The 27,577-nt window shown below is 38.5% G+C and overlaps 7 protein-coding genes and 1 pseudogene across 7 annotated transcripts; 4 read left to right on the forward strand and 4 right to left on the reverse strand.

The window, feature by feature from the left end:
* Window positions 1-3,290: 3,290 nt before the first annotated feature.
* Window positions 3,291-5,483, reverse strand: LOC133850035 (phospholipase A1). The gene is made up of 3 exons (XM_062285993.1): window positions 5,305-5,483; window positions 4,978-5,242; window positions 3,291-4,289 (listed from the first exon to the last, which is right to left on the reverse strand). Exons 1-3 carry the CDS (start codon window positions 5,348-5,350, stop codon window positions 3,464-3,466), a joined length of 1,137 nt encoding a protein of 378 aa, XP_062141977.1. The 5' UTR covers window positions 5,351-5,483; the 3' UTR covers window positions 3,291-3,463.
* A 2,072-nt stretch (window positions 5,484-7,555) lies between these two features.
* LOC133844681 (trypsin alpha-like) lies at window positions 7,556-8,446 on the reverse strand (annotated as a pseudogene).
* A 1,438-nt stretch (window positions 8,447-9,884) lies between these two features.
* Window positions 9,885-10,746, reverse strand: LOC133850270 (trypsin alpha-like). Its single transcript, XM_062286316.1, has one exon. The coding sequence runs from the start codon at window positions 10,726-10,728 to the stop codon at window positions 9,934-9,936; it is 795 nt and encodes a 264-aa protein (XP_062142300.1). The 5' UTR covers window positions 10,729-10,746; the 3' UTR covers window positions 9,885-9,933.
* Window positions 10,747-11,836: 1,090 nt separating this feature from the next.
* LOC133848817 (trypsin delta-like) lies at window positions 11,837-12,718 on the reverse strand. The gene has a single exon (XM_062284515.1). The coding sequence runs from the start codon at window positions 12,692-12,694 to the stop codon at window positions 11,897-11,899; it is 798 nt and encodes a 265-aa protein (XP_062140499.1). The 5' UTR covers window positions 12,695-12,718; the 3' UTR covers window positions 11,837-11,896.
* A 3,269-nt stretch (window positions 12,719-15,987) lies between these two features.
* LOC133850334 (uncharacterized) lies at window positions 15,988-17,355 on the forward strand. The gene is made up of 2 exons (XM_062286393.1): window positions 15,988-16,279; window positions 16,444-17,355. The coding sequence occupies exons 1-2, from the start codon at window positions 16,115-16,117 to the stop codon at window positions 17,212-17,214; spliced, it is 936 nt and encodes a 311-aa protein (XP_062142377.1). The 5' UTR covers window positions 15,988-16,114; the 3' UTR covers window positions 17,215-17,355.
* A 376-nt stretch (window positions 17,356-17,731) lies between these two features.
* On the forward strand, window positions 17,732-18,847 carry LOC133834954 (endonuclease G, mitochondrial). The gene is made up of 2 exons (XM_062264791.1): window positions 17,732-17,974; window positions 18,032-18,847. The coding sequence occupies exons 1-2, from the start codon at window positions 17,810-17,812 to the stop codon at window positions 18,818-18,820; spliced, it is 954 nt and encodes a 317-aa protein (XP_062120775.1). The 5' UTR covers window positions 17,732-17,809; the 3' UTR covers window positions 18,821-18,847.
* A 929-nt stretch (window positions 18,848-19,776) lies between these two features.
* LOC133834871 (endonuclease G, mitochondrial) lies at window positions 19,777-21,180 on the forward strand. The gene is made up of 2 exons (XM_062264671.1): window positions 19,777-20,107; window positions 20,169-21,180. Exons 1-2 carry the CDS (start codon window positions 19,928-19,930, stop codon window positions 21,003-21,005), a joined length of 1,017 nt encoding a protein of 338 aa, XP_062120655.1. The 5' UTR covers window positions 19,777-19,927; the 3' UTR covers window positions 21,006-21,180.
* A 132-nt stretch (window positions 21,181-21,312) lies between these two features.
* On the forward strand, window positions 21,313-27,155 carry LOC133850891 (protein transport protein Sec24C). Its single transcript, XM_062287176.1, has 7 exons — window positions 21,313-21,959; window positions 22,344-23,438; window positions 23,503-23,953; window positions 24,310-24,425; window positions 24,487-25,354; window positions 25,417-26,207; window positions 26,271-27,155. Exons 1-7 carry the CDS (start codon window positions 21,738-21,740, stop codon window positions 26,409-26,411), a joined length of 3,684 nt encoding a protein of 1,227 aa, XP_062143160.1. The 5' UTR covers window positions 21,313-21,737; the 3' UTR covers window positions 26,412-27,155.
* The last annotated feature ends 422 nt before the right edge of the window (window positions 27,156-27,577 follow it).

Below are 27,577 nucleotides of genomic sequence, written 5' to 3' on the forward strand. Positions count from 1 at the left end.
CGACTGTGGAATCTCCGTTAAAATTTTAAATAACATATGCAAAACAATAAATAATTGTTTTCGAATAAAAAATTTTTAAGTAAATGATCAGATATTATGCCAAATAGTAAAATATGTACATTAATTTTATAGCTGTCCTGTGACTAATTCTTTGATTTATTTATTGTAATTAATTGGTTTTAACTATCCAAATTATGAAAAAAAGCCTAATTATTTTGAAAACAAGTAAGAAAGCTACAGTCGAGTGTGCTCGATTGTGAGATACCCATTTTGTAATATTATATGTAATATATTATGTAAAAGTAATATATTTTGCGGTATTATTCTCAATATATACCATATATACTACAAAAATAATAAAAATATACCAAATGGTCTATTTGTTATATCGATATAGTACACATTCAAAATAGACCAAAGACGGCACAATATACCAGATTGTCGGCCAAAGCAACTAAGACTCCTAGTAATTAGGCGTTTTTGCCCATACAAAACTACAGTAGAATCCGGTTATAACGACTCCGCTTATAGTGTTAGTCCGGTTATTGCGACGAAAAGTCGATGGCTTGATTGGTCCCCATACAAACTTATATGAAAGGGCCTCTGCTTAGTACGTCTCCGCTTTTAGCGACAAACCGCTTATACCGACGAAATTTTTCACAAAAAAAAAAAATACAGCGAAATAATGCCAACAAATTTAAGTATCAAACCACGCTGTCATAAATGTATGAATTTATCAGTGATTGGCACTCTTGCTTGTGTTCGTAGGAGCGACAGGAAGGTTTTTGTATTCTCACTACTCTCTGTTAGTTTTAGCTGACGCCTTAGCTTATGCTAAGGAACATGCAGGTATACGATTTATTATGGAAAAACCATTCTATTAAATTAAATTTATACATTTTTTGTTTTGTTTAAAAATTAATTTGTTTTATCTTAAAACCCTATTACGAACATGGCATCCATAAAAAAAAAACAAAACAAAAATTAGTTTTGCTCCTTTCGGTAAGTGCGTCTTCCGGGTATAACGACGTAAAGTCGTCGGTCCCTTGAAAATCGCTATAACCGGAATCTACTGTATTTCTTTAATAACTTCCACAATTTTTATCTGATCGCCGCCAAATCGATCTAGCCATGTCCGTCTGTCCGTATGAACACCTAGATCTTAGAGACTATAAGAAATAGAGCTATATTTGTTATGTTTGCACGCAGATCAAGTTTGTTTCAAATTTTGGCCACGCCCACTTCCGCCCCCGCAAATCAATAAAATCGAATAACAAGCGTAGTTTTAAAGCTCCAGCTGCGAATAGTATACACAATAATGTTTATAGTATTTATGAGTTCCGAAAATTTGATTGCGATCAGATAAAAATTGTCGAAGTTATTAAAGAAATAGTTTTGTATGGGCAAAAACGCCTACTTATATACTAGGGGTCTTAGTTGCTTTGGCCGACAATCTGGTCCATTGTGCCGTCTATGGTATATTTTAAATGGTGTATCGATATACCAAACATACCATTTGGTATATTTTCAGTTTTTTGTAGTATATTTGGTATATATTGAGAATAATATCGCAAAATATATTACTTTTATTCAAAATGGGTAGCGGGTATCTCACAGTCGAGCACACTCGACTGTAGCTTTCTTACTTGTTTTTTCTGTGTACTTGAAGTTATTATTGTGCTTTCTCTTATTTATATCAATATTCTTTTTAATTTCTCTAAAACTTAAATTTTTCTTGCATTGTCAGCTATTACATAATTTATTTATTTGTATTTTTCTGAAATCTTTTAAAAGTTTTTATTCTTATACATAATTTATGTTGTATGTTTGCTTTTATATTTTGTATGAAATATAATATATTATTTTTTATTGTATTATGATGAATATTGTATAATTATTTTAATTGCTTAATTTAAATATTATATATTTTAAAATTGTTAATAGGAATCATTGCAGTAATATTTATTTATTTTTTTATTACTCCATGTTCATAGTGTTATCAGCGCCATCTATCGTCATTATGTGCAAACGCCGTCATGTTTGCTTTGATATATGGCGCGCTTTTAATACCCTTTACTGCCTCGCTGCTAAAACGGGCATCACAACAACAACAACTACCCTCGAATAAGGTCACCGTTGCCTTTACGTGGCTTTGATGACTCTGCGGAAAGTCTGCCGCATAACAAAATGGTTGCCCCACCTGTAGCTTGTTCTGTTGCAGCTCTTGCACTCGGGTTTAGTTGTCGGGTCGCATCTAACCTCAGCACGTAAACGACAACTTTAATTATGTAAGTGAAAATTATGATGAAGGGAGAGGGCAGGGAAAGGGCAGGGATGTGATGGCAAGGCACAACTGCGGTTGCAAACCTTTGCTGGGACGGTCACACATGGCGTATGAATAATGTAAAATGTCAACTAATTAAGCCGAGTAAATGCATTAACAACTTGCCCCGACAACTTGCCATGTCTGACAACGTTGTACTGCAACACTTTTCTTTTCCACCTTTCCTTTTTGTATGTGTGTCTGTGTGTGTGAGTGTAAAACACATTGTTTGTTTTAATTAAAATTCCTACAAACTTTTAGCTGGGCCGGAAAACAACAATTTCGCAGTAGTTCACATGTAAAGCTGGGCATATTTCTGATTGCGTTTCAGCATTAGCTCATAGTGCCAATCATCAAGTATATCCGGAAAGTCCAGGCCATCCTCCAGATAGTCGGGATTCCAATTTGGCAAAGGCAATGCTCTAATGAACATCAACAGATAGAACCAACAAATGCCAAGCCAAAGAAATTGCATGCTTGCCAACTCCAAAGAAAAATCCTTTGACTTTTCTTTAAATATATGAGATAACTTTTGAGTTTGTTGTAAGAGTTGAGATTGTAAATATTGAGTGTGATATTATATTTTTGATTGAAATTAATATCAAATAGTGCTTTATAATAACTTGATTTTACATATAAGTATTTTTAACGCTTTTAGTATTCTGGAATTTAATTGAAAGTTTGAAGTTTCTGAATTTTTAATTGTTCCCCTTACTTTTCTTAAAGGGCTTTAAAGGGTTTTCGAGTTTGAGACGGCAGAAGTTGTGACTTGAAGGATTTAAAGTGAACTGAAATAATTATAGATATATTTCTAAATAAAATGAGATATTTAGGATACTTCATCATTCTTATGTGTTTTCTTACTTATTATAATTTTCTTTTTTTGCTATCGTTTTCTTCTAATTTAATTTCTTAAACTGTTCTATTTATTTGTTAATATAATTTTATTTAAATTTTAATAGTAAAGATTTTTGATTCTTTTTGATTATAATATTTATTTAAAATGTATTTATACATTTTTGAGAATTAAAAAAAAAGGAATAATATTCGAAACTATTTCGTAGCTTGGCTAGGAATCTATAAAAATATCTCTGACAATCTCACTCGCTGTGCACATTAAATAATATTTGTAATACTTTCCTAATGATAAACCACTGTAGTGACTTCCTCCTTGAGCGGTTCCTTTTCCAGCTCCTCTCTTTTGCCCATGGCATAAGGAGGTTTATCGTAGGTCTTCACATAGAAGGTGCCGTTCTTGGGATTCGAAGGTTCGCCACCCATGCGAAACTCGCCATCATTATCCAGCAATACCCAATTCTTGCGTGACATGCGTTCACAGCGAATGCCCCAAAAGCCTTTGGTGCTATTGATGGACTCGGCAAAATAATCGTGAGCTCGCTTATGCGAACAGCCATACATATAGCACTTTTTCTGATCCTTGCCAAAGTTCGGATAGAACGACGCATGTCCGACGGGCTGCTCAAAACCTAATCCCGTGCTCGTCTGTATCGATTCCACATAGTGCGCATCACTGGCATCGACGCGATATTCATCGCTCTGATCACGGAACGCAGGTCCAGCCGGATCGAGGGCATAGATCGTATTGAAACGATAGGGTTTTATTTGTTTTCCAGCACTTCCGGCGATTTGGGCACCCAGCGAGTGACCAATCAAGTAGACATCGTCATAGTTAAGTCCCGCTCGCATATGAAGATGACGCACAAATTCGGCGAGTAGAAATCCCAAATCTTCGACCATATCGGCGACCCCGAAGTAATTCACATTCGAGGAAATTTTACTCCAATCGCAAACAACAATATTGAAGTCTTCATAGAGAGGAATTTTGATTTCGTTATCTTCGTAACCTTCAGCTTTGGGTCGCGGTTTTGTCAAGCTCAGATAGGCGGTCTTCACGTCTCGATTGAGCGATCCCTTACCCTGACTCATCCAGCCGTGTATTATAATGCTGGAATATCATAAATAGATCAGTAAACTTATCTAATCTTGAAATTTATTTAAATTCAAATGTTATCTGCTAATTTCTTTGGCAAATATTTGGAAAGATCATAATATTGACGATGTATTTATTGTGAAGTGAGTCATTGATAAAGAGTACAACGGAAACCACTTAGAAGCTAACAATGTAAATAGTATCGACTTAAGACTACCCTGTAACTAATATAATTTATCTTTTATTTATGGGCTCGTTGATAGAGAATACAACGAAACTCACTTTATAATACCCTGTACTAAAGTTAAACAATAATTAATGTACGCCTTTTTCTATATGCTAAATTATATTGAATACTTTTCTATTAGAAGTTACTCTTATTACATACTTCACCTAAGCTACAATATACCCTACCGCTCGTTCTCGTAATACAGAAAAACATCAGCTGATAAAACAAAATTTAAACAAAACCAGTTTTCGCATGTGAATCGACAATAACAACCCAACTAATGTTTAACTTCAATTTTTACAACAGCAAATATATAGCAAACTGTTTTTCAGCAATAATTATTACGTGTCATTTAATTATAAAATTTTTCGTACATGTAAATTACAAAACGAATTCCCACCACCAAAATGATTGATTTGCTAATCTAAAATGAATTGATCTGGGAATAACAAAAATAGTAAATTGAAAACTTACCGTGTGGGATGACGTGAATCGAAACCAGAATTCTCCAAGGTTTCATCGTCGCCTGGGAAAAGTTCACGACCACAATCGGGGAAATCCTTTTTGAATAGAAAGAATTGCATTTTGACACGCGAGCTACTTGTGAATGGAACCCAATGCTTGAAGAACTTCTTCCAAAATGGATAGTCCAAATATTTGTTCGATTTCGTCAACTTGTGATCGCATTTGTTATTCAGCTCTTCCATTGAGGAAGCGGAAGTTTCGGTTGAAGGCGCCGCTGATAATGTAAAGATTAAATACTATAATTTATTTCTTAGTAATAATAATTGATAGACTTACCTAGCGTTACGCTGAGCGTAGCTAGAATGATGTATGTAATTCGCATCTTGAATTAATAGACTCCCAATCGTTCGTTGCCCCAAAGACGCACTCACAAACACAAACAAACACACACAGAGGAGCAGCAACCAATTTAGACACTCCACCTCGCTCAATGGTGCGTGCTCAACTGACTAACAGCAAGGCGAACGATCGAAGCGCATTCAACTGGAATTGACACTTCCAGCAGAGATCTGTCAGTGGCGACATATTGTCTACGCTCTTTTACTCACTCTCTCCCTCTTATTCTCTCTCTTTGCTGCTCTGTCGCGATAAAAAGCGCCCACTAAACGCGGGCGCCGGCTATTTAGGCAGAGGCGTTAATTATTCAATGTCCATTAACCGTTACACATTTAATCTGCAAGAGAATAATCGTGAGAGCAAGACAAAAAGAGAGAGAGAGTGAGAACATGACAAAATGTGAAAAATATCTCTCAGCTAAATAGCTGAACTTGGGTTTTGTTGTTTGCGAATGTGAAACACATGAAAGCATGTTCTGTTTTTATTGCTTATCTAATTTTATGTTTTATTTTGATGTTAAACAACGTAGTACATTTGTAGAAAATTAATTGAATTAGAATAAATAAAATAATAATTTTATGTGCATTAAATGCTGATATTGGCTAATAGAGCCAATAATTTAATTGTATATCATTTTATAAAATTTAATTACATTTTATATCTAAGTGGATGGCGTTGAATACAGATAATGGCTTAATTGCATTGAACAAATTGTTTAAATTGAATATAGAATTATGTATTTGCTTGAATTGGGGTATTCTACTGCAATAAAAGCTAACAAAAATAAGAGAATACCTTATATGATAAGTGTATAATTAAATCAAACAAATTTTTAATATTGAATGTAATTGGATAAAATAGTCTATTAAAATTCGATATCCGAGGTAAAATCTAATTAAAAGTATTACCTTTGATTAATGATAGAAAATACTATTAAATACAGATAATATAAATATATTAATTTTCTTAAAATGTAATGTGGAATATTAATTCAAATTCAATTTGCTCTTAACATACTTGTATGTTATCTTAACAGTTCAGAACGTTTGCTCTCAAGTTGTGTTACTTAACCGATGTGATCTAGAAAATTATTAACATCACTGTAAAGCGAATGTTAAAAAAGTTGATAATCCTTCTTAACAGTTATAGAGCCAGTGGTCCCCTCCGGTTACACATTACTCTGATTTAAAACCAAGAACTAATTAACAGTGTTGCTATTTAATGACTAAAACAACTAATCAAAATAAAAACTGCTATAAACAAGTAAGAAAGCTACAGTCGAGTGTGCTCGGCTGTGAGATACCCGCTTGCCGTATTATTTTCAAAGTATATCGAAAATACTAACAAATATTGGTATGACGATTGAGTACCACATTCAAAATACCAAATACGGCACAATATACCAGATTGTCGGCCAAAGCAAATCAGACCCCTAGTAAGTGGGCGTTTTTCACAATTTTTATCTGATCGCAACAAAATTTTCAAGACTCATAAATACTATTTATGCTTATCAAAAATATATATATTTTATAGGGTCGGTTTTCAGGAATCATACTATCATAGTATAGTAATTATTGTATATACCATTCGCAACTCTAGCTTTAAAATTAGGCTTTTTATTCGATTTTTTTGATTTGCGGGGGCGGAAATGGGCGTGGCAAAAGTTTGCAACAAATTTGATCTGTGTGCAAGCATAACAAATGCTGTCGAAAAAAAATTATAGCTCTATCTCTTTTAGTCTCTGCGATCCAGTGTTTCATACGGACGGACGGACAGACCGACAGATGGACACACGGACATGGCTAGATCGTCTCGGCTTTTGACGCTGATCAAGAATATATACACTTTATAGGGTCGGGGATACCTCCTTCTACCTGTTACATACATTTCCTGTCGGCACTAAGTTATAATACCCTTCTACCCTATGGGTAGCGGGTATAATCAAAGAATTAGTCATAGAAGTTTCACAGGACAGCTATAAAGCTAATGCACATATTTTATTATTTGCCATAATATTTCATCATTTACTTACAATTTTTGTAGTCGAAATAAATTACTTATTGTCTTGCATATGTTATTTAAAATTAACGGAGATTCCACAATCGAATGTAGCAATGAAGTAATATTGAGTATAAATATAGATATCTCTTAAATATCACATGAAATAAATATAAATAATAATGCAGTCAGATTAATAATCATTTTTACGTTTATTTTTGCAATTTAATTCACAAATGTCTCAATTAGAGCTTAGTTTTGTGGCTTCCACATCAATCCATTGGCGAAGCTCCACGACATCTGTATAGACAGCGGGTTGACTGGGATCACCGCAAATTTGAGGCCCAAAAGAAACAATGCCCACAAGTTTACCATTGTAACTCAATGGTCCACCAGAATCTCCATTGCACGAATCTTTCCAAGGGAAAGCAGCACAGATTTTCGCTTTCGTACTTTCCATATTATAAGCCCAGACGCACTCCTCGAGGTTTACAATGTTCACATAGACACTTTTCAGATGGACCGGAGCCTCTCCAGTTTCCGTATATCCCCATCCAGAGACAAGCACAGCAGCTCCGATATTAGGAACTGATTCTGCCAATGAAATGGCCTTGACAGCTGGACCCATTTTAAGGGGCGAGCTTAGCAAAATTAGTGCGATGTCATATTGCATTTTTGGTGTGTCTTGTATATGTACATAATGTATATAATGATCATGAACGATTCTCTTGTCAACTTTAATCACCCATCCACCATTTTCAGACGTACTACTGCCAACGCGCACATCAAAAATCTATGGATCAAGAATATTGGCATTTTCATCGAAAAAACAGTGGGCGGCTGTTATAATAATGTTTTTGCTGTAAATGACCCCACCACAGTGATGCCGTCCTAGTCTTAGCAGCGAAACTTGCCAAGGTATTGCCTCTATTGGTGTGTACTTTCCTCCAACGATGCGATTGTTTATTGGTCCTTTTTTCAATAGAAATTCAGGTCCAATCGGCCAGTGCAATGCGCAACCTAAAGTTGCCACTGAGAGCAGGACTAATAATGTAGGGAACATTTCTAGTTGACTTGTGAATACCAAAACCCGCAGCATTTGAGTTTTTATAGAAAAGTTGTATAAGAAAAAAATTTCAAATAGTTACGAAAGTTTATCAGCTTAAAAATATGCGAGTTGTAATAACAAATAATAATTTATTGTTGCACTCAACTAAATATTTTGCTGACGGCTTAAAAGCTTCGTTATTTCTCAGAAACTTTTAATATACCCTAAAAGGGGGTTTTTGTATAATATTTGTGTTCTGTGAGATAAATTTGTTCAATCGAAGACCAAGAAGGATTTCCGCTTTTGCGAATAGCAATCCAGTTACGTTAATGGTTGATTGTTTAATAAGAAATAATCAATGTGAGAATTTGCATCTTCATCGTTTTTACTACAATCATCCATGTATTATTTATTGTGTCCTATATGTCAGCATTTACTTAAGTATTTTTCTTTAAATTCATAATTTAAATAGTGGAAAAAAGTTAAATAACTAAATCAACGAGTTAGTCACAGGTATGTTGGATAATTGAAAACAATATTAATGCTAGTCAATATCAATTTACATAATTTATTCTTTTTTTTATATTTTCACCTATAATGTTTGCACTGTGCTGGTTTCTATTTCCGCTATCCATAGGGTAGAAGGATATTAAAACTTTGTGGAGGCAGGAAATAAACGTACAAGCAGAAGGAGGCATCTCCATCTTTAAAATATATTCATATTCTTGATCAGCGTCAACAGTCGAGACGATATACCAATGACCGTACTGGTCAGATACAAATTTTCAATCCATTTGCGAAGCTCCACAACATTTGCATAAACACCAGGATACCCGGGTACAGCGCATCCATAGCCATAAGAAACAATGCCCTGAAGCAAGCGTAGTTTTAAAGCTAGAGTTGCGAATTTTGGTATATAATATAATTACTATAGTAGGTATGATTCTTGAAAATTTGGTTACAATCAGATAAAAATTGTCTAAGTTATTAAAGAAATACTTTTATATGGGCAAAAACGCCTACTTACTAGAGGTCTTAGTTGCTTTGGCTGACAATTTGGTATATTGAGCCGTCTATGGTATATTTTGAATGCGGTACTATATCGAGTACTATGTCGAGTACACTCGACTGTAGCTTTCTTACTTGTTTTTTATTGTTTTGCATACTTGAACTTTAACTTTTGGATATTTAAACCCGCAACCCGTAATAGGATATTATAACTTTGTGGCTGTAGGAAGTACATCTCCAATCCCATAAAGTATATATACTCATGGTCAGCGTAATCGGCCTTGTTGATATTGCCTTGCACTGCATCGTTTTACTCTTATTCAAAAGTGGTAACGGGTATCTCAAAGTCAAGCACACTTAATTATAGCTTAATTCTTTTTTGGATTTTCGTGCTCTACTGCAGCTTTCTTACTTATATAATTCTCTCACGATTGCTGAAAATAAATAAAAAATAATATGCAGTCAATTTAATGTTCATCTTCACGTTTATTTTTGCAATTGAATTTAAAAATATCTCAGGTTGAGCTTAGTATTTCGGCCTCCTCCTCGATCCATTTTCGAAGCTCCACTACATCTGTATAGACAACGGGTATACCGGGTATACCGCAAGGATCAGCAGGCCCAAAAGAAACAATGCCCACAAGTTTACCATTGTAAGTCAATGGTCCTCCAGAATCTCCATTGCACGCACCTTTCCAAGGGGAACCAGCACAGATTGTTGCTTTTATAATTTCTGTATTGTAAGCTCTAGCGCACTCCTCGCGATTTACAATGTTCACATAGACACTTTTCAGATGGAGCGGAGCCTCTCCAGTTTCCGTATATCCCCATCCAGAGACACGCACTGTAGCGCCGTCATTAGGAACTGATTCTGCCAGTGGAATGGCCTTGACAGCTGGACCCATTTCGAGGGGCGAACTTAACAAAAGCAGGGCGATGTCATATTCCGCTTTTTCGTTATTTATATTTACATAACGATCATGCACGGTAATCTTGGCAACTTTAATTTCAGATCCACCATTGTTAGATGTACTACTGCCAACGCGCACAAAAATCCTTGCATTTTTTTTGTAAACACAGTGGGCGGCTGTTATTATGATATTTTTGCTGTAAATGATGCCACCACAATAATGCGATCCTTGTCTTTGCAGCGACACTTGCCAAGGTATTGTCTCTATTGGTGTGTCCTTTCCTCCAACGATGCGATTGTTTATTGGTCTTTTTTTCAATAGAAATTCAGGTCCAATCGGCCAGTGCAATGCGCAACCGAAAGTTGCCACTGAGAGCAGGACTAATAATGTAGAGAACATTTCCAATTGTCTTGTGAATACCAAAACCCGCAGCATTTGAGTTTTTATAGGAAAGGAACATTGCGGAAAAATTTCATTAAATTGTTATGAAAGTTTATCAGTTCAAAAAAAATGCGAGTTTTAATTAAAAAATAATAAGTTATTGATTTGATTACAACTATGTTGCACTCAACTAATTATTTTGCTGACGGCTTAAAAGCTTCGTAATTTATCAGAACCTTTGTATATACCCTAAAAGGGGGTTTTTGTATCATATACATTTATGTTCTCTGAGATAAACTTGTTTAATCGAAGGCCAAGAAGGATTTCCGCTTTTGCGAATAGCAATCCAGTTACGTTAATGGTTGATTATTTGATAAGAAATACGCGCTAATCAATGTGAGCATTTTCATTTTCATCGCTTTTACTATTATCATCCGTGTATTATTTAATGTGTCGTATATTTCAGCTTTTACTTTAGTATTTTTCGTTAATTTCATAATTTGGAAAAAAGTTGAAAAAAATAAATCAACGAGTTAGTCATAGGGATTTTGGATTGCTGAAAACAATATTAATGTTAGTCAATATTAATTTACATAATTTATTTTTTTTTATATTTTCACCTATAATGTTTACTCAGCACTGTGCTGGTTTTTATTCCCGCTATCCATAGGGTAGAAGGATATTAAAACTTTATGGAGGCAGGAAATAAACGTACAAGGCATAAGTAGACATCTCCGATCTTTAAAATAAATTTATATTCTTGATCAGCGTCAACAGGCGAGACGATATACCAATGCATTGCAATGACAGTATAATCTTTGTAATTCCTGAAAATTTGGTGGTGATCAGATAAAAATTGTCGAACTTATTAAAGAAGTACTCTTGTATGGAAAAAAACGCCTACTTACTAAGGGTATTACTATATAAATGTACCATATTTCGTATATTTTTAGTATTTTTACGGTATTTGGTATACTTTAAGAATAATGCCGCGCTGTTTTAATTTTATTCAAATATATATCGGATATTCCACATTCGAGTGTGTTCGACTGTGGCTTTTTTACTTATTTTTCCCAATGAGAGACTATAGTTTTCTTACGATTACAATAAGTATAAAATAAAATAATATGCAATCAATTTAATGTTCATTATTACGTTTATTTTTGCAATTTAGTTCACAAATGTTTTAGATTGAGCTTAGGTTTTTGGCTTCCTCTTCAATCCATTTTCGAAGCTCAACAACATTTGCATACACACCGGGACTATTGGATGGACAACCCATTTTTCCAAAAGAAACAATGCCTACAAGCTTATCATTGGAAACCAATGGGCCACCAGAATCACCATGACAGGAACCAGGGGAAGAAGCACAGACTGTTACTTTTGTAATTCTTTTGTCACCAAAAACCCTGGCGCACTTCTCGCGACTTAAAATGGTCACGTTGCCACTTTGCAGATGGAGTGGATTTGCTTCCGTTTCCGTCCATCCCCATCCAGAGACTATAGCTGAAGCTCCGTCATCAGGAACTGACTCTGCCAGTGGAATGGCCTTGACAGTTGGACCCATTTCAAGGGGTGAACTTAGCAAAATTAGTGCGATGTCATATTCAATTATTGGATCAAGTGTAAAACGATCATGCACGATTGTTTTGGCAACTTTAATTACCGATCCACCATTGTCAGACGTACTACTGCCAACTTGCACATCAAAAATCTTGGGATCAAGAATCTTGGCATTGTCATCGCAAACACAGTGGGCGGCTGTTATAATGATGTTTTTGCCGTAAATGACGCCACCACAATAATGTGATCCTTGTTTTAGCAGCAACACTTGCCAAGGTATTGCCTCTATCGGTGTGTCCACTCCTCCCATAACGCGATTGTTTATTGGTCCTTTTTTCAATAGAAACTCTGGGTCAACCGGCAAGTGCAATGCGCAACCTAAAGTTGCCACTGAGAGCAGGACTAATAATGTAGGGAACATTTCTAGTTGTCTTGTGAATACCAAAACCTGCAGCATTTGAGTTTTTATAGGAAAGGAACATTGCGGAAAAATTGCATTAAATTGTTTTGAAAGTTTATCATCTCAAAAAAAATGCGAGTTTTAATTAAAAAATAATAAGTTATTGATTTGATTACAACTATGTTGCACTCAACTAATTATTTTGCTGACGGCTTAAAAGCTTCGTAATTTATCAGAACATATGTATGTATATACCCTAAAAGGGGGTTTTCTGCAACAAAGTAACGCATAAATTTGTGTTCTTTAAGAAAAATTTGTTATCTTTGGAAGATTTCCCAATGTGTATTATGCTTTTGCTGCTGCATTCTGATTTGAGAAGGACAATTGCGTTACATTATTGGTTGATTATTTGATAAGGAATACGCGCTAATCAATGTTAGCATTTGCATTTTTATCGTTTTTACTATTATCATTCTTATATCAATTATTGTCCTGCATATTTGAAATTTCCTGCCGGCCCAAAGTTATAATACCCTTCTACCCCATGGGTAGCGGGTATAAAAATCGGTAGTTAATCATAGCTAAACTTTAGCACATAAATAAGAAACTTGATTAATCAAGACCAATTAACCAAATTGTGCTTCTTATTTATACAATTCCCAACTGATTTAGCAGAAATTTATTATCGTTTCCCTTTGTTGTCGTTGTCGAAAATCGCAAACAAATTAAAATTCACCTGTAAGAGTCCAAAGACTTTTTTTTAGCTGCGGTCTAAGCTGTAATAATTAGGACACAACAGGCAACAAAAAAAAAGGCTGTGTTGGTGCTCAGTTATCGGGTAATTGCTTGGCTCAAATCGGATTTGTAGCTTGAGTTAATTATGCAGACCGAAACACATAATTTATTTATGAGTTTACCAAATGAAGCGACAAATTTCTGCCACTTAGCAAGTCAATCGCTCACCAAACGGAGCTGGCTCGGATGCCAGGACACGCTGCCAGGATATGCCGCATACCCCGTTTTGGGGCTGGGGCGTGTCAAGTTCTCAGCACTTTGGTCACGGACACACACCTGACAGTTTGTCGGCACTGGGTTCTTTGCATGCCACACCTGCCAAGTTGAGCAAAGTGAACGTGAGGCGGTATTTCAATTATGCAAATTTTCGTGAGGCTCGTTGATTAGAAAATCCGCAAAAACCCTTGAGCACAGCACCCCACTTCCCAGTCCCCACTCCCCTCTCGCAGACGTCAATCAATATGCAAAATGGAGGCTGGCCACGCCCACACACTAATGAATTGGCAAAACCGCAAATTAGAGTTGAGAAATTAATTGGCAAGCCTCACAGGACTCGCTCAACAACAATCCCCACAGAAGCCTGCTTCAATCCACAATCCTCACTTAAGCCCCTGGATTATATCCTTTCTATTATTTTTCTGTAACTGCGAATTAAAATATTTGTTTCGTACGCAGAATTTACTGCACTTTCGGCGCATTTTGCTCGACAAGTCGTAACTTTGTTCGCTCGAGTGTCACAAAACTTTTTCAACAGTTCCTTTGTGCCAGTGACAAGTACAGCAGGACTCTAAAGGATGTGGAGGAGGGGTGCTAAAGGTAAAGGATTCTGAATTAACTGCCGAGGACTTTTCGCAAGCTTTGTGCTTCAGCTTAACCCCAACTGCTTTTTATCCGAAAAGAAAGTCATTTTGGCATTTTATTATAATTTATTTTTCAAACAGAAAGTCTCGACAAATTTTGAACAGATGTCGACAAAAGTGCTAGATGACGAAAGGGAAAAAGTTTTAAAACGAATTTTCTAACTGAAAAAACTATCGATAGTAGCGATGAATGGGAATGAGAAGCAAAGTTCTTACTGAAATTTTTCGAAAAGTTCAAGACATTGAAAAAAATGTGTCCCTTATAAAAACATCTAATAATGTTGTATTTTAATTTACTATCGATTAATTTAGCAAATCTTCTAGGCAGTGTTTCAAAAAAGTTTTAAAAATAATATTAAGTTACGAGAAATTGGAGAGGGAATGAGAAGAAAAGTTCACACTGACGAAAGAATGAACAACATTTTTCGAAAGGTTCCAGACATTGAAATAAATATATTCCTTTATAAATAAACATAATAAAGTTGTATTTTAATTTACTATCGATTAAATTTTTAAGTCAGAAAAGTTATAAATATAATAAAACAATAGTAAAATTAATATCATGTTTTTTTTCCTTTAAGTTTTATTTCCCCACCAATTATGTATTATATTTTCGATTTAATTATATAAACATTTAAAAATATTAATTATTTTATCGCTAATTTAACAATACCTGTTTAAGAACATACTTACAGAATTTTTTGCAATCAACAACTTTAAACTGCAAAATTGTGTTTGTTGATGTATAAACTAATGATCACAAAATCCACTATCGATATGTTTTTAGTGTGCTCACAAGCGGATTGTAACTGGCCAGAAAATTCGAAATTGGACTGCTTTGTGTGCTTGTCAATGGCTGAACTTTCATGGAAACTCGCTAGACCCAATGGGCACAAAAGTTTTGACTTGAAAAGCGGAAAACTGTAAATCCGCAACTAACATTTTTAAGCATAACAAAGTGCGACGAGCTTCGTCGAATAAATCTTAACGCCGCTTTTTGGTTTAGTCAGCCATTGGACTAGTTCGCCGCTTATTATAAACTTGTGTCGGGTCAGTTTGGTAGAGAGCAGAAGGAAAGGAGGGTTAAGGAAACGATGACTGCAACTTTTCCTATTGACTTAATGCAGTTGGCAAGTGTTTGGCAGTAGATTCTCGCAACAAGAAGCGAGGAACTTGCCACAAGACACGAAAACTTTCAAAATGGCTAAAAGCGATAACGTTTTCGTTTTGTGTTTCGCGTTGCCAGCAACTGACTCAATTAATGTAAACAATAGCATGACTTTATAATGTTTAATCACTGTAAGCTCTCTGAAAGCTTACAATGAATTTAAGAAGTTATGAAAATCTGAAAGATCAACAGCGAAATGAAGTTACAGGAAACTGCCAGATAACATTCGTAATTAAAAAAGAACTTATAAATAAATATATAAATTCTGGATGCGCCTGAACCTGTTAGCAAGCAGCTTACAAAATTAATCCAACATTATTAATATAATATATAGTGAATTAAAAGTTAAAAGAACAGAGAAAACAATTATATTTCTTAAAAATACTATGATAGATTAATTCTGAAATGTTTATACAGCGATATAATTTCAGTAAGAATAGTGTAAATAAAAGCTCTTTATGATTAATTTCAATTCTTGTTAATTTACAAGATTTCTTTGCCACAGTTCTCAAAACAAAACAAATCTCATTCAAATTTAAATACTTTATAAATTAAAATAAAGAAATTTTTGTAAGTTAATTGGAAAATTACAGAGTGACCTCTATTGGAAATGTGGACATGGATATGCCCCTGAGTGGTAAATTAGCGATTGTCGCAGCCACAGCTGGAACTTTTTTTGCTCTAGGTGCTTATTATCAACATCAGCATGTGATACGCAACATCAAGAAGCTGGAACAGCGCAATCCACACGCCTATTTTATCAGGCGTAAGCTGTATGCGTTGGTAAGCCAATGTCCTTGAAGCCAGTCTGTCTGCCTGTCCGTCCGCTCATATAAACACTTCGATCTCTGGGGTTATAAGAGCTATAGCTACAAAATTTGGGGAAAATACTCGAGAGGTCATCTAGGCTTCATCTTACAAATTCAATAGGAATCCTTCTTTTACAGCTGGATATATTCTATGTGCAATTTGGCACTGAGTTTTTCGATGAGGAAAGCGATGAATCGGAATCCCATCGCATGGGCGGAATAATGAAGTATGGCTTCCCTAGCATGAATGAGATTAGCTTGAATGAGACGTACAATTTTGTGACATCATTCGATCGTCGCAACTCCGCCATACAATGGATGTGCGAACGTGTCGAACCCACAAGCTATACGAATAATCCCCTATCGCAATCCTCCCGTTACGGCCTCTCGGTACGACCTCGACCCTTGAATCACATGGCGGATGTGTCATTTCAACACTCGGAGGCGGCGCGTGTCTTCTTCATGGCGAATATTAAACCGTTCTTGAATCGCGGCTTCAATGCACGCGTTTGGGAGAAATTACTGCTCTACATTCATGAGATGTCCCAGAATTATGGAGATGTTTTTGTGTACACCGGTTCCATTTACTTGCCTCGCGAAATGAAGAGCAACAATTGGTATTTGGAGTTTCAACCGGAAGATAACGCCATCATTGCAGTGCCCACGCATTTCTTCAAGATCGTCATAGTCGATCCGAAGGAATTGCATAGCACGCCCTATGCCGAGGCTTATGTGATGCCCAATTCATCGATAAGCGATAACACCGAGCTGCGATCGCTGCTCAGCGATGTGCGTGATATCGAGAATGCAACTGGCCTCAAATTCTTCGATGGTCTCGATCGCAACTTTGTCAACACGCAAGTGACCAACCAGGGTCATGAGCCAGCCCTGGCAACTATCACCGATTAATCTGAGTTTGTCGCCTAAGTATTTTTATTTGATCTGCGGATTGTTTTCTTTTTGCGCGTACTATTATCGCTATCAAAGTATTATTTAACGTTCGTAAATGCCTCGAAATTAGTGACAAATATATATTCAACAATTATTTAAGTTGTTGTGTGTAATTTTTATGATATTTATTAATCTTAATAGTGTCAACATCTACCTTCCTAATATCTTCCTCCTGAATGTAATCTAAATATGTAATACATATTATTATGTAATAATAAAATTATTTATAAAATATTTGTGAAAATATGAAAATCTTTTGTGAATAATTTTCTGCTATAATTACATAAAATAAGATGATAATTCACCTAATTTAATTAATAATATTAATATCTTAAAAACATCAAGGTATTGTATCCTTTGTTAGTTGAAATTCTGATTAACCATTTATTCAAATTGAATAAATTTGGATCACTTAATTACAACAGCAATACAAGAAACTATCCCTAGCGCCACCTAGCGTTCGTTGCTTGTATCCCACCCAGCAAGCATTGTGCGAGATGTTCACTTCAAAATTTTCGTTTTAAAATTACAGCTCATCGTATTTGTCAACTTTATGAGCCGCCCTTGGCTGCGCTTGACTCTGGGATGGGCGGTGTCTCTTCTAGGCTGCTTTGTGGCGGGCGTTTACTTTCAACACTGGCATGCAACGCGTCAGTTGCGCCAATTGGTGCAACAAGATGCATACGCCTACTACATCAGCCCCCAAATATTCGATGCAGTAAGATAAAGCAACATAACTTACCATCTTTTTTATTATATTTCATTTCTACTGTAGTTCTCGTTCTTTGCCACGCAAAATGAGCAAATGCATCATGTGCAACGGATCATGAAGTATGGCTTTCCAGGACTGGACGATGTGCGCATCTATAGCGACTTTGTGCTCTCCTACGATCGTCGCAATCGCATTGCCCACTGGGTCTGCGAGCACTTGCAGCAGTCGACACTAGAGGGCGTGCCTGGTGTCAGCCGCGCCAGCGCCACCTATCGGCCAGATTTAAGTGTTCCTTCGACTTTTCGCGCCTCGCTCGCCGATTATCGGCATTCGGGTTTCGATCGTGGCCATCTGGCGGCAGCGGGCAATCATCGAAGTCAGCAATTGCATTGCAATGAGACCTTCTTTCTGACCAACATTGCACCGCAAATACATCAAGGCTTCAATAGCGGTGCCTGGAACAAGTTGGAGAACTATGTGCGTCAACTAACACAGCGCTATGGCTCCGTTTATGTTTGCACTGGACCACTGTACAAGCCACGACCGACGCAGAACTCCAGCAAGTGGAGCCTGGAGTATCAGATGATTGGGTCCAATATGGTTGCGGTGCCAACGCATTTCTTTAAAGTCATCACCATTGAGTCGCGTCTGCCTTTGGGCAAACCCTACATGGAGGCCTATGTGCTCCCCAATGCTTCGATTCCGGAGAAACTCACATTGCGCGCTTTTCTCTGCGACATCCGAGAGATCGAACATTACGCGGGACTCAAGTTCTTTGATGGGCTACGTCGGAGCATGCTCTTTGGCAGCAATTATCCCAGTAAATCGCAAGTCTTTCGTGATTTTGCCTAGAATTGTACGTTGTAAATAAAAATGATTGTAAGTTTACTCAGTTAAATTCTACATTTTTATACCCGCTACCCATAGGGTAGAAGGGTATTATAACTTTGTGCCGGCAGGAAATGTATGTAACAGGTAGAAGGAGGCATCTCCGACCCTATAAAGTATATATATTCTTGATCAGCGTCAACAGCCGAGACGATATAGCCATGTCCGTCTGTCCGTCTGTCCGTCCGTCCGTATGAACACCTAGATCTCAGAGACTATAAGAGATAGAGCTATAATTTTTTTTCGACAGCATTTGTTATGTTTGCACGCAGATCAAGTTTGTTTCAAATTTTTGCCACGCCCACTTCCGCCCCTGCAAATCAAAAAAATCGAATAACAAGCGTAATTTTAAAGCTAGAGTTACGAATTTTGGTATATACAGTAATAGCTATAGTAGTTATGATCCCTGAAAAATTGGTTGCGATCAGAAAAAAAATTGTGGAAGTAATTAAAGAAATACTTTTGTATGGGCAAACACGCCTACTTACTATGGGTCTGAGTTGCTTTGGCCGACAATCTGGTATATTGTGCCGTCTATAGTATATTTTGAATGCGGTACTATATCGATATACCACATATACCATTTGGTATATTGTTAGTATTTTTTGCAGTATATTCGGTATATTTTGAGAATAATACCGCAAAATATATTGCTTTTATTCAAAATGGGTAGCGGGTATCTCACAGTCGAGTACACTCGACTGTAGCTTTCTTACTTGTTTTCTTTATAAAAGTATATGGTCATATACATATATTATGAAACTAAACTAGAATAATTAATAGCCAAATATGTTATCTATAAATACTTTAGTTAGTTATCTCCATAAGACTATAGGAATAATATAAATTTTAAAAATTCAATTTTAATAAGTATTAATATTATATAAATTATATATATAACAGCTTCCAAAAGTAGGCGATGACATTAATAATCTCTAATTTATAGGAAATTTGTCAAGAGCGAAAAATTCTTTTGAAGACAAAATTACAAGTTAATAGGTGGAATTTTGATCCAAACTATATAAATAGCAGACAATATATTTGCATTATTTTAAGATTGATGTTTTATGAATGTACCAAATGGCTTTAATAGACGAGAATGCACAGCAATGTCTTTACTATGCGATGGCGGGTTTTATGGGATTTGTTTGTGGTGCCTACTATCAACAGGAGATGTCGATACGTGAGCTCTTCGGCATGATCCGAAGCGATCCTAATATTTTTCACCAGCGCCAAAAGCTATATCCTATTGTAAGTACTCATCGTGCTTAGATATATTCTATAGTTTAATAAGTAAAATTACCTCGTTTAGTTATCGACATTTCGAACCGATCATGAGGCACGACTTTGGAAGCGATCCACATGTGTTTCGGATAAAATTCGAAATTGTCTAATATTCTCGCTGTATGATAGCATTAGCTCATTGCTTTTCGATAGGAAACCACCAGTATATACACCTGATCTCTTGGATTTAATAAAATATGGATTGCCCAGCAACGAGAATCTGTATGTGCACAAGGATTACATTGTATCGCAGGACCTGCGTACTAATGCTCCCAAATGGATTTGCGAGCACTTGAGGGGAAACTTTCGCCGATTAACTACAGACGATGCCGAGGGGGATTCATTGCATCTACGCTACAATGATGTCTTTGTGCTGAGCTGTGGAGGCACACGACATTGCAAGGCCTTTCAACGTGAGATCTGGCGCAAGTTAGAACAACACGTCACCCGAATGACGGAGAAATATGATTCGGTTTATGCCTACACGGGTCCAATGTATTTGCCCACTCGACGGCCGGGAGAGAATTGGTCGTTGGAATATCAGATTGTCGACTGGATACCGTTGCCAATGCCATCGCACTACTTCAAGATATTGATTATAGATCCCAAGATACCCGATAGTACGCCATATATGGAGGGTTATATCATTGATAATAAGAACACCACGACGAGCAACAGTTGCGAATTGCAGCATCATTTGTGTGATATCGGGGAAATTGAGCGACATACGGGTCTGCGATTTTTCGAGGGAATGCAGTCGGTAGTGCGTTTCGAGAAGGAAAAGTGTAAAGCTGACAGGATAACACGATTTCAATATCTAAGTGAATCTTTCGATGCACTGCATGATGCGTCGTTTCCAAACTAAAACTTCAATTAAAAGCGCGCGCTGTTTATACTGTGCGCTGCTTAACAGTGTATGTTAATGTTAACTCAGCTGTAGGGCTCGATAAAATATCGATATATTGATAATAAATTTCATACTAGTGAACTTTTCTTTTAAATAATCGTATTAATAAATTGTTTTAATAAATGTAACTGCATTGAGTTGTTTGCCAATTTAAATAGTTATGATACGTTTTCAGTTTAGCTTCAACTCAATCTAAATTTTTAAATGTTTTGAAATTTGATTTCAAACAACAGTTTTGTCAAGAGAGCTGTGTGACCGTAGTTAAAGCATTTAGTTCATGAAAGCTTCAAATATCAACTTGGTGCGTATATTGCGGTATTTATTGTCGTAAATTAGTATGTTTTGAAGAGTGCAGCTACGGTTACGCTTTATGCGACAACTTTACGTGGCAAAGCAACAAAAAAAATAAGCAGCAGAAAAAAAATCGAATTAGCGGACTGACGTGGAAGTTCGTTTTCGTTTTGCGATTGGTATTTGTGTAATTAACTGCATTTAGCGAATTGTATTGCACAAGTGCAGCTAGCCAATCTTTCGTATTTGTTGCAACAAGGGGAGCACGGGAACGGTAAACGGCGAACCCCGAACTTTGAGCTAACAAAATCTCGAGTGTGTTGTGTGAAAGTTGTTGCTACGTTTGTTGTTTTATGTGCTCAATTTGAGAGAGAAAGCAAATTACAAAACACAAAAGCGATGAATCCGAATATGTATGGCCCACCGCCCACGCAACAATTCCAGCCGCAGCCACAACCACAATATGCACAGCCACCGCAGCAAGCTTGGCCACCACAACAGCAGCAGCCGCCGCTTCAGCCACCACAGCAGCAGCCGCCGACGTCGCTGCCACAACAACAATATGGAGCTCCAGTGACGTCCGCTCAACAGCAGCCCTATGTGAATGGCAACTATCAGCAGGTGAGTGAGAGAGCGCATGAAAGCTTAATTTGTTGAGCCTGCGAGAGCTTTGAGAGTCCAATTGTAATTGATCTGCGGATAATACAGCTGCTTGACAACTGAAACGGATCGCGGTTGAGCGATGTCCGCCAGAGGGCGTCAGTACACTCAATGCAATTCGCCGATCGAGTTTCTCATTCTATGTGTCATTTATCAGCTGCAGCGCTCTAAATCTTATTCATAACTCCAAAGCATTGATAATTGTTTTGTTTTTGTTTTCTATGCATAAGAAAGAGGTCAACTGACAACTCGTTATGTATGTTTCTGATAAGAACGCACACATAATTGAATTGATTTAGCATGTACACTATATCTCCCTCTCTTTCTGTCTTTATATTTGCTTAGTTGGCCACGTCGATGAGCGGCTTAAGTGTGAGTGGCAATCCCCTGAAGCCTGCGCAACCGCCGCTGCCTCTTGGATCAGCAACTGCTGCTGTTGCAGGACCTCCGCCGCCTGCTGCATTTAATCAATTCAATGCGAACGCTGCGCAGCCGCCGCCAACGTCGCAACCAAACTACAACAACAACAATGCCTATGCGGCAGCTTATGCAAATGGCTCGACCACGGCACCCTCGCCTGCTCCAGCTGCTGCTCCTCCACCAGCACAGGCTCCACCCGTATCAGCTGCGCCGCCAGCTGCGCTGTATCCGCCCACATCCGCAGCGGCAGCAGCTCCCGGATTACAGCCACAGAGCGTGCCCGGCGGCATTTCCCAGATGACATTGAACAGCGCCAATTTGGCTGGTTTGCCGCATATGCCGCCACCAAAGTCAGCGACTCCTGACCACCAGCTGCCACGTCCAGCAGGTGGCGCACAACCTCCAGCTCCGGCATCTTTTGGCAGACCTCCGCAGCCGCCCGTAAGCGGAGCCCCAACTCCGTTCACGCAACCTGGTTTGCCACCACAGCCTGGCATGCCACATCAACCGGCACAGCCTGGTCTACCGCCTCAACCTGGCATGCCCCATCAACCTGGCATGCCGCCACAGCCTCATCAACCCCTGCAGCCTGGTCTGCCTCCATTACCCGGCATGCCACCTCAACCAGGAATGCCTCATCAACCGCCGCAGCCTGGTTTGCCTCATCAACCGCCGCAGCCTGGTCTGCCTCCATTACCAGGCATGCAGCCTCAGCCTGGCATGCCGCCTCATCCGGGAATGCCTCCACAGCCAGGTATGCCTGGTCTGCCACCACAACCCGGCATGCCACCACAACCAGGCATGCCACCGCAACCCGGCATGCCACCACAGCCTGGTATGCCTCCTGCGCCGTCACAGTTTGGCGCTGCACCACCGCAAGCTCAAGGCTTTGTGCCTGGCTATGGACAACAGCCCATACCGGGCTATCCGCCGCAGCCTGGACAGCAGCCCATGCCCGGCTATCCACCACAACCGGGCAGCTATCCCGGCCAACCCGGTGCCGGGCGTCCCGGCTACAATGTAAGCAACTAATATTGAAACAACATCCAACATTTGCTCATTTTACCTCTACTCTGCCTTGCAGCAACCTCCCATGCCTGGTGGCTATCAACAAGCTCCGGCGCAGCGTCGTTTGGATCCCGATCAGATGCCAAATCCCATTCAAGTGATGATCGAGAATCAAACAAATGCAGGCGGTCCATTTGTGACCAATCAGCCGGGACTTTTGCCTCCGCTCGTTACCACCAAGTTTGTGGTTCACGATCAGGGCAACTCGTCGCCACGCTTCATGCGCTCCTCGCTCTACTGCATCCCCAATACGGGTGATTTGCTGAAGACAACAGCGCTACCGCTGACCCTCAACATTTCGCCATTTGCTGCTGTCGCCCAGGGTGAAATGGAGCCACCGATTGTCAACTTTGGTGACATCGGTCCCATTCGTTGCAACCGCTGCAAGGCTTACATGTCGCCCAACATGCAGTTTGTGGACGCAGGTCGACGATTCCAGTGCCTTATGTGCAAGGTGACTACGGAGGGTAAGTTTCAAAGTTGAAAGTAATTAGAATTAAATTATAGTCCTTGATGAACAGAATGTGTTGCATATAGAATTTGAATTACTCTTCGAAAAGGTTCATAAATTATAGGTTGCTTGAAAATTTTGCTATTCACATAGAATTTTTATGCATATAACTTAGATATTCCATCAAGAATTATCTTCTATTGTGGGTTTCAAATTTTAGTCTATACAAAATTCTTTTTTATTTTAATTTTTCCTATTTTAATAACCATTAAAGTGTTTATTTTTGACATATAAATATTCGCTTAAAAAATGTATTTCTTATATAATTTAATATTTTAATAACTTTATACATATTTTTAAATTTGTTTGCAGTTCATCCCGACTACTATCAGCATTTGGATCACACCGGACAGCGTGTGGACAAGCTGGAGCGTCCAGAGTTGCTGCTGGGCACCTACGAATTTCTGGCCACGAAGGATTACTGTCGCGTAAGTTCATTTAAATAAATCTATACATAGCCCTCTTTTAATTTGATGATTTACTTTGCAGAACAATGTGCCTCCCGAGGTGCCAGCGTTTATTTTCGTCATTGACGTGTCGTATAATACAATCAAATCGGGTTTGGTGCATTTGCTGTGCTCACAGATCAAGAATATACTCAAGCATTTGCCGGTGGATCAGGGACAGGATAAATCAAAGGTGCGCGTCGGTTTCATCACCTACAACAGCACCGTGCATTTCTACAACATTAAGAGCAGCTTGGCCCAGCCTCAAATGATGGTTGTGGGCGATGTGCAAGAGATGTTTATGCCGCTGCTGGATGGTTTCCTTTGTCATCCCGAGGAATCGGCAGCAGTTATCGATGCACTTATGGAGGAAATACCACGCATGTTTGTGGACACCAAGGAGACAGAAACCATACTCTATCCGGCCATACAGGCGGGTCTCGAAGCGCTCAAGGCATCGAATACTTCGGGCAAACTGTTGGTCTTCAATTCAACGCTGCCAATTGCCGAAGCGCCGGGCAAACTGAAGAATCGCGATGATCGCAAATTGCTGGGCACGGACAAGGAAAAGACGGTGCTGACGCCACAGACAACGGCCTACAATACGCTGGGACAGGAGTGTGTGCAACATGGTTGCTCGGTGGATCTGTTTCTCTTCAATAACGCGTACATTGACATTGCAACCATTGGCCAAGTGTCGCGTCTAACTGGTGGCGAGGTCTTCAAGTATACCTACTTCCAGGCAGAGCTTGATGGCAAGCGATTGATCGAGGATATTATTAAGAACGTGTCGCGTCCCATTGCATTCGATGCAGTGATGCGAGTGCGCACCTCGGCGGGCGTTCGACCCACTGAGTTCTATGGCCACTTCTTCATGACAAACACAACGGACGTGGAGTTGGCCAGCATTGGTAAGTTATAAATGAAGTGTGTCCTTTCTCAAATTATGCTAATTGCGTTCTTTATTCTTTAGATGCCACCAAATCGATCAGCATTGAGATTAAGCATGACGACAAGCTGCCGCCAGAGGAGAATATCTATATACAGGTTGCTCTATTGTATACCTCGTGCAGCGGACAGCGCAGATTGCGTATTTTGAATCTGGCTCTGCGCGTCACAGTCACCATTGCGGATGTGTTCAAGAGCTGCGATCTGGACGCCATAATGCTGTTCTTTGCCAAGCAGGCGTGTTTCAAACTGATGGAGCACACACCCAAACAGGTCAAGGACAATCTGATACAGCGTTCGGCACAGATTTTGGCCTGCTATCGCAAGCATTGCACATCGCCCACATCAGCGGGTCAACTGATTCTCCCCGAGTGCCTCAAACTGTTGCCTCTCTACGCGTCTTGTTTGCTGAAAAACGATGCCATCTCTGGTGGCTCCGATATGACATTGGACGATCGCTCGTATGTCATCCAATTTGTGCTGGCCATGGATCTGAATATGTCTGTCAACTATCTGTATCCACGCTTCATTCCCATCCACAATGTGGAGCCCGACGACACGTCGTTGCCATCGCCAGTGCGTTGCACCCACGAAAAGATCACCGAGGATGGTGCCTACATATTAGAGAACGGTGTGCACTTGTTCATCTGGCTGGGACAAGCGCTCTCGCAGAGTGTGGTGCAGGCGCTGTTTGGTGTCCAGTGCACGCAGCAAGTGAACGCCGAGCGATTTGCCATCACGGGCGATACGCCGTTGGCGCGTCGCGTAACCGATATCATTGATCAGATTATGGAGGAGCGTACGCGCTACATGAGGGTAAGCTTTTGGGCCTTAATGAGAATTGTATAATTTCTGATTACTAATTTTACTGTTTCGCAGATTACCTGTGTGAGGCAGAACGATAAGCTGGAGAGCGTATTCCGTCATTTCCTGATCGAGGATCGTGGCACCGACGGCTCGGCTAGCTATGTGGACTTCTTGTGCCACATGCACAAGGAGATCAAGGATCTGTTAAGTTAGCACGTAGGCTACACGTACAAACTGCCGGCAAACACATCAGCAGCCGCTGCCACTGAGGAGCGCTGGTCCAGGAGCTACTCTCAGAATCGGGCACGCATGCGTCGCCTCTCGCTGAACAGCCGGCGGTTTAGATGAGCATAGTTCTTAGCATAAAACAGAGAAAAAGATAGACAGAGAAGGAGATAGTGTGTTTATGTGTGTGCAGAGCGATAGAGCTGAGAGGAGAGAGAGCACTTCAATTAATTATATACACATATATATACATCTATAAAGATACATACTTATAATAGCTGCGACTTCATTTCGAGCGTTACAAATCTTCCATTATTTTTATTAAACTTTTCATATTTTGCATGTTTTTTCTTTAGTTTTTATCTAGCAATCTTGATTGACCGATATGATATCATCATCAAACTCTATATATTGTAGTATATGTGTATTTGTTGTTCTTCTTTGTGTGCTGTGTGTATTCCTGCGCTGCGAAAACATTTGTTAAACGAGCAACTGCAATTAGACCAATATCAATTTTGTTTCCATCATACTTTTTTGGCTTCAAATTTCCCACATATTTTTAATGCAATTAAAAAATTCCCCTTAGTTAAAAACGAAAGTGAATTAGGCCTGAGGCATTGAAGTTTGTAAACCCTGTAAAAGGTGTCGAAAGTTCTATATTTATCTGTAGCAATCCCCATTTACGATATGTAGCAAAAGATTCCATCATTATAATAAAAGTGAAAACAAAAATTAAGACAAGACGATATTTGCATGAACTATAAGTTAGTTTTGTGGCTTAACTTTACTCCTGCGTAACCTTAACTATTTGTGTTTCCTGTGAGAGTTATGTTTACTGTATTTGGTTTATGCAATTCCCTCTCCCCTCACTACTCCCATGTGCAAAATCATTTAATTATTATAAATAATAAAAAACTTTATTAAAAAATTAAACAGCATCGTTTTTTTTATATCCGAAATGTTCAATAATAGGCAACTAATTGGGTTTCCGAAATAAAAATTCAGAAAACGATTTTTCCATTTTTTTATATATTTCAAAACCAAACTATTTAAAATGTGTGAAAGTCTTTAAGAATTTGGAGTCTTTGTCGGTATTAGAAATAAAAAGATTTAATATATAAAAATAATTGGATAAAGGATCTCTATTCTCGACA

This window comes from Drosophila sulfurigaster, chromosome 2L (genome assembly GCF_023558435.1).
Source record: "Drosophila sulfurigaster albostrigata strain 15112-1811.04 chromosome 2L, ASM2355843v2, whole genome shotgun sequence".
Classification (NCBI taxonomy): Eukaryota; Metazoa; Arthropoda; class Insecta; order Diptera; family Drosophilidae; genus Drosophila; species Drosophila sulfurigaster.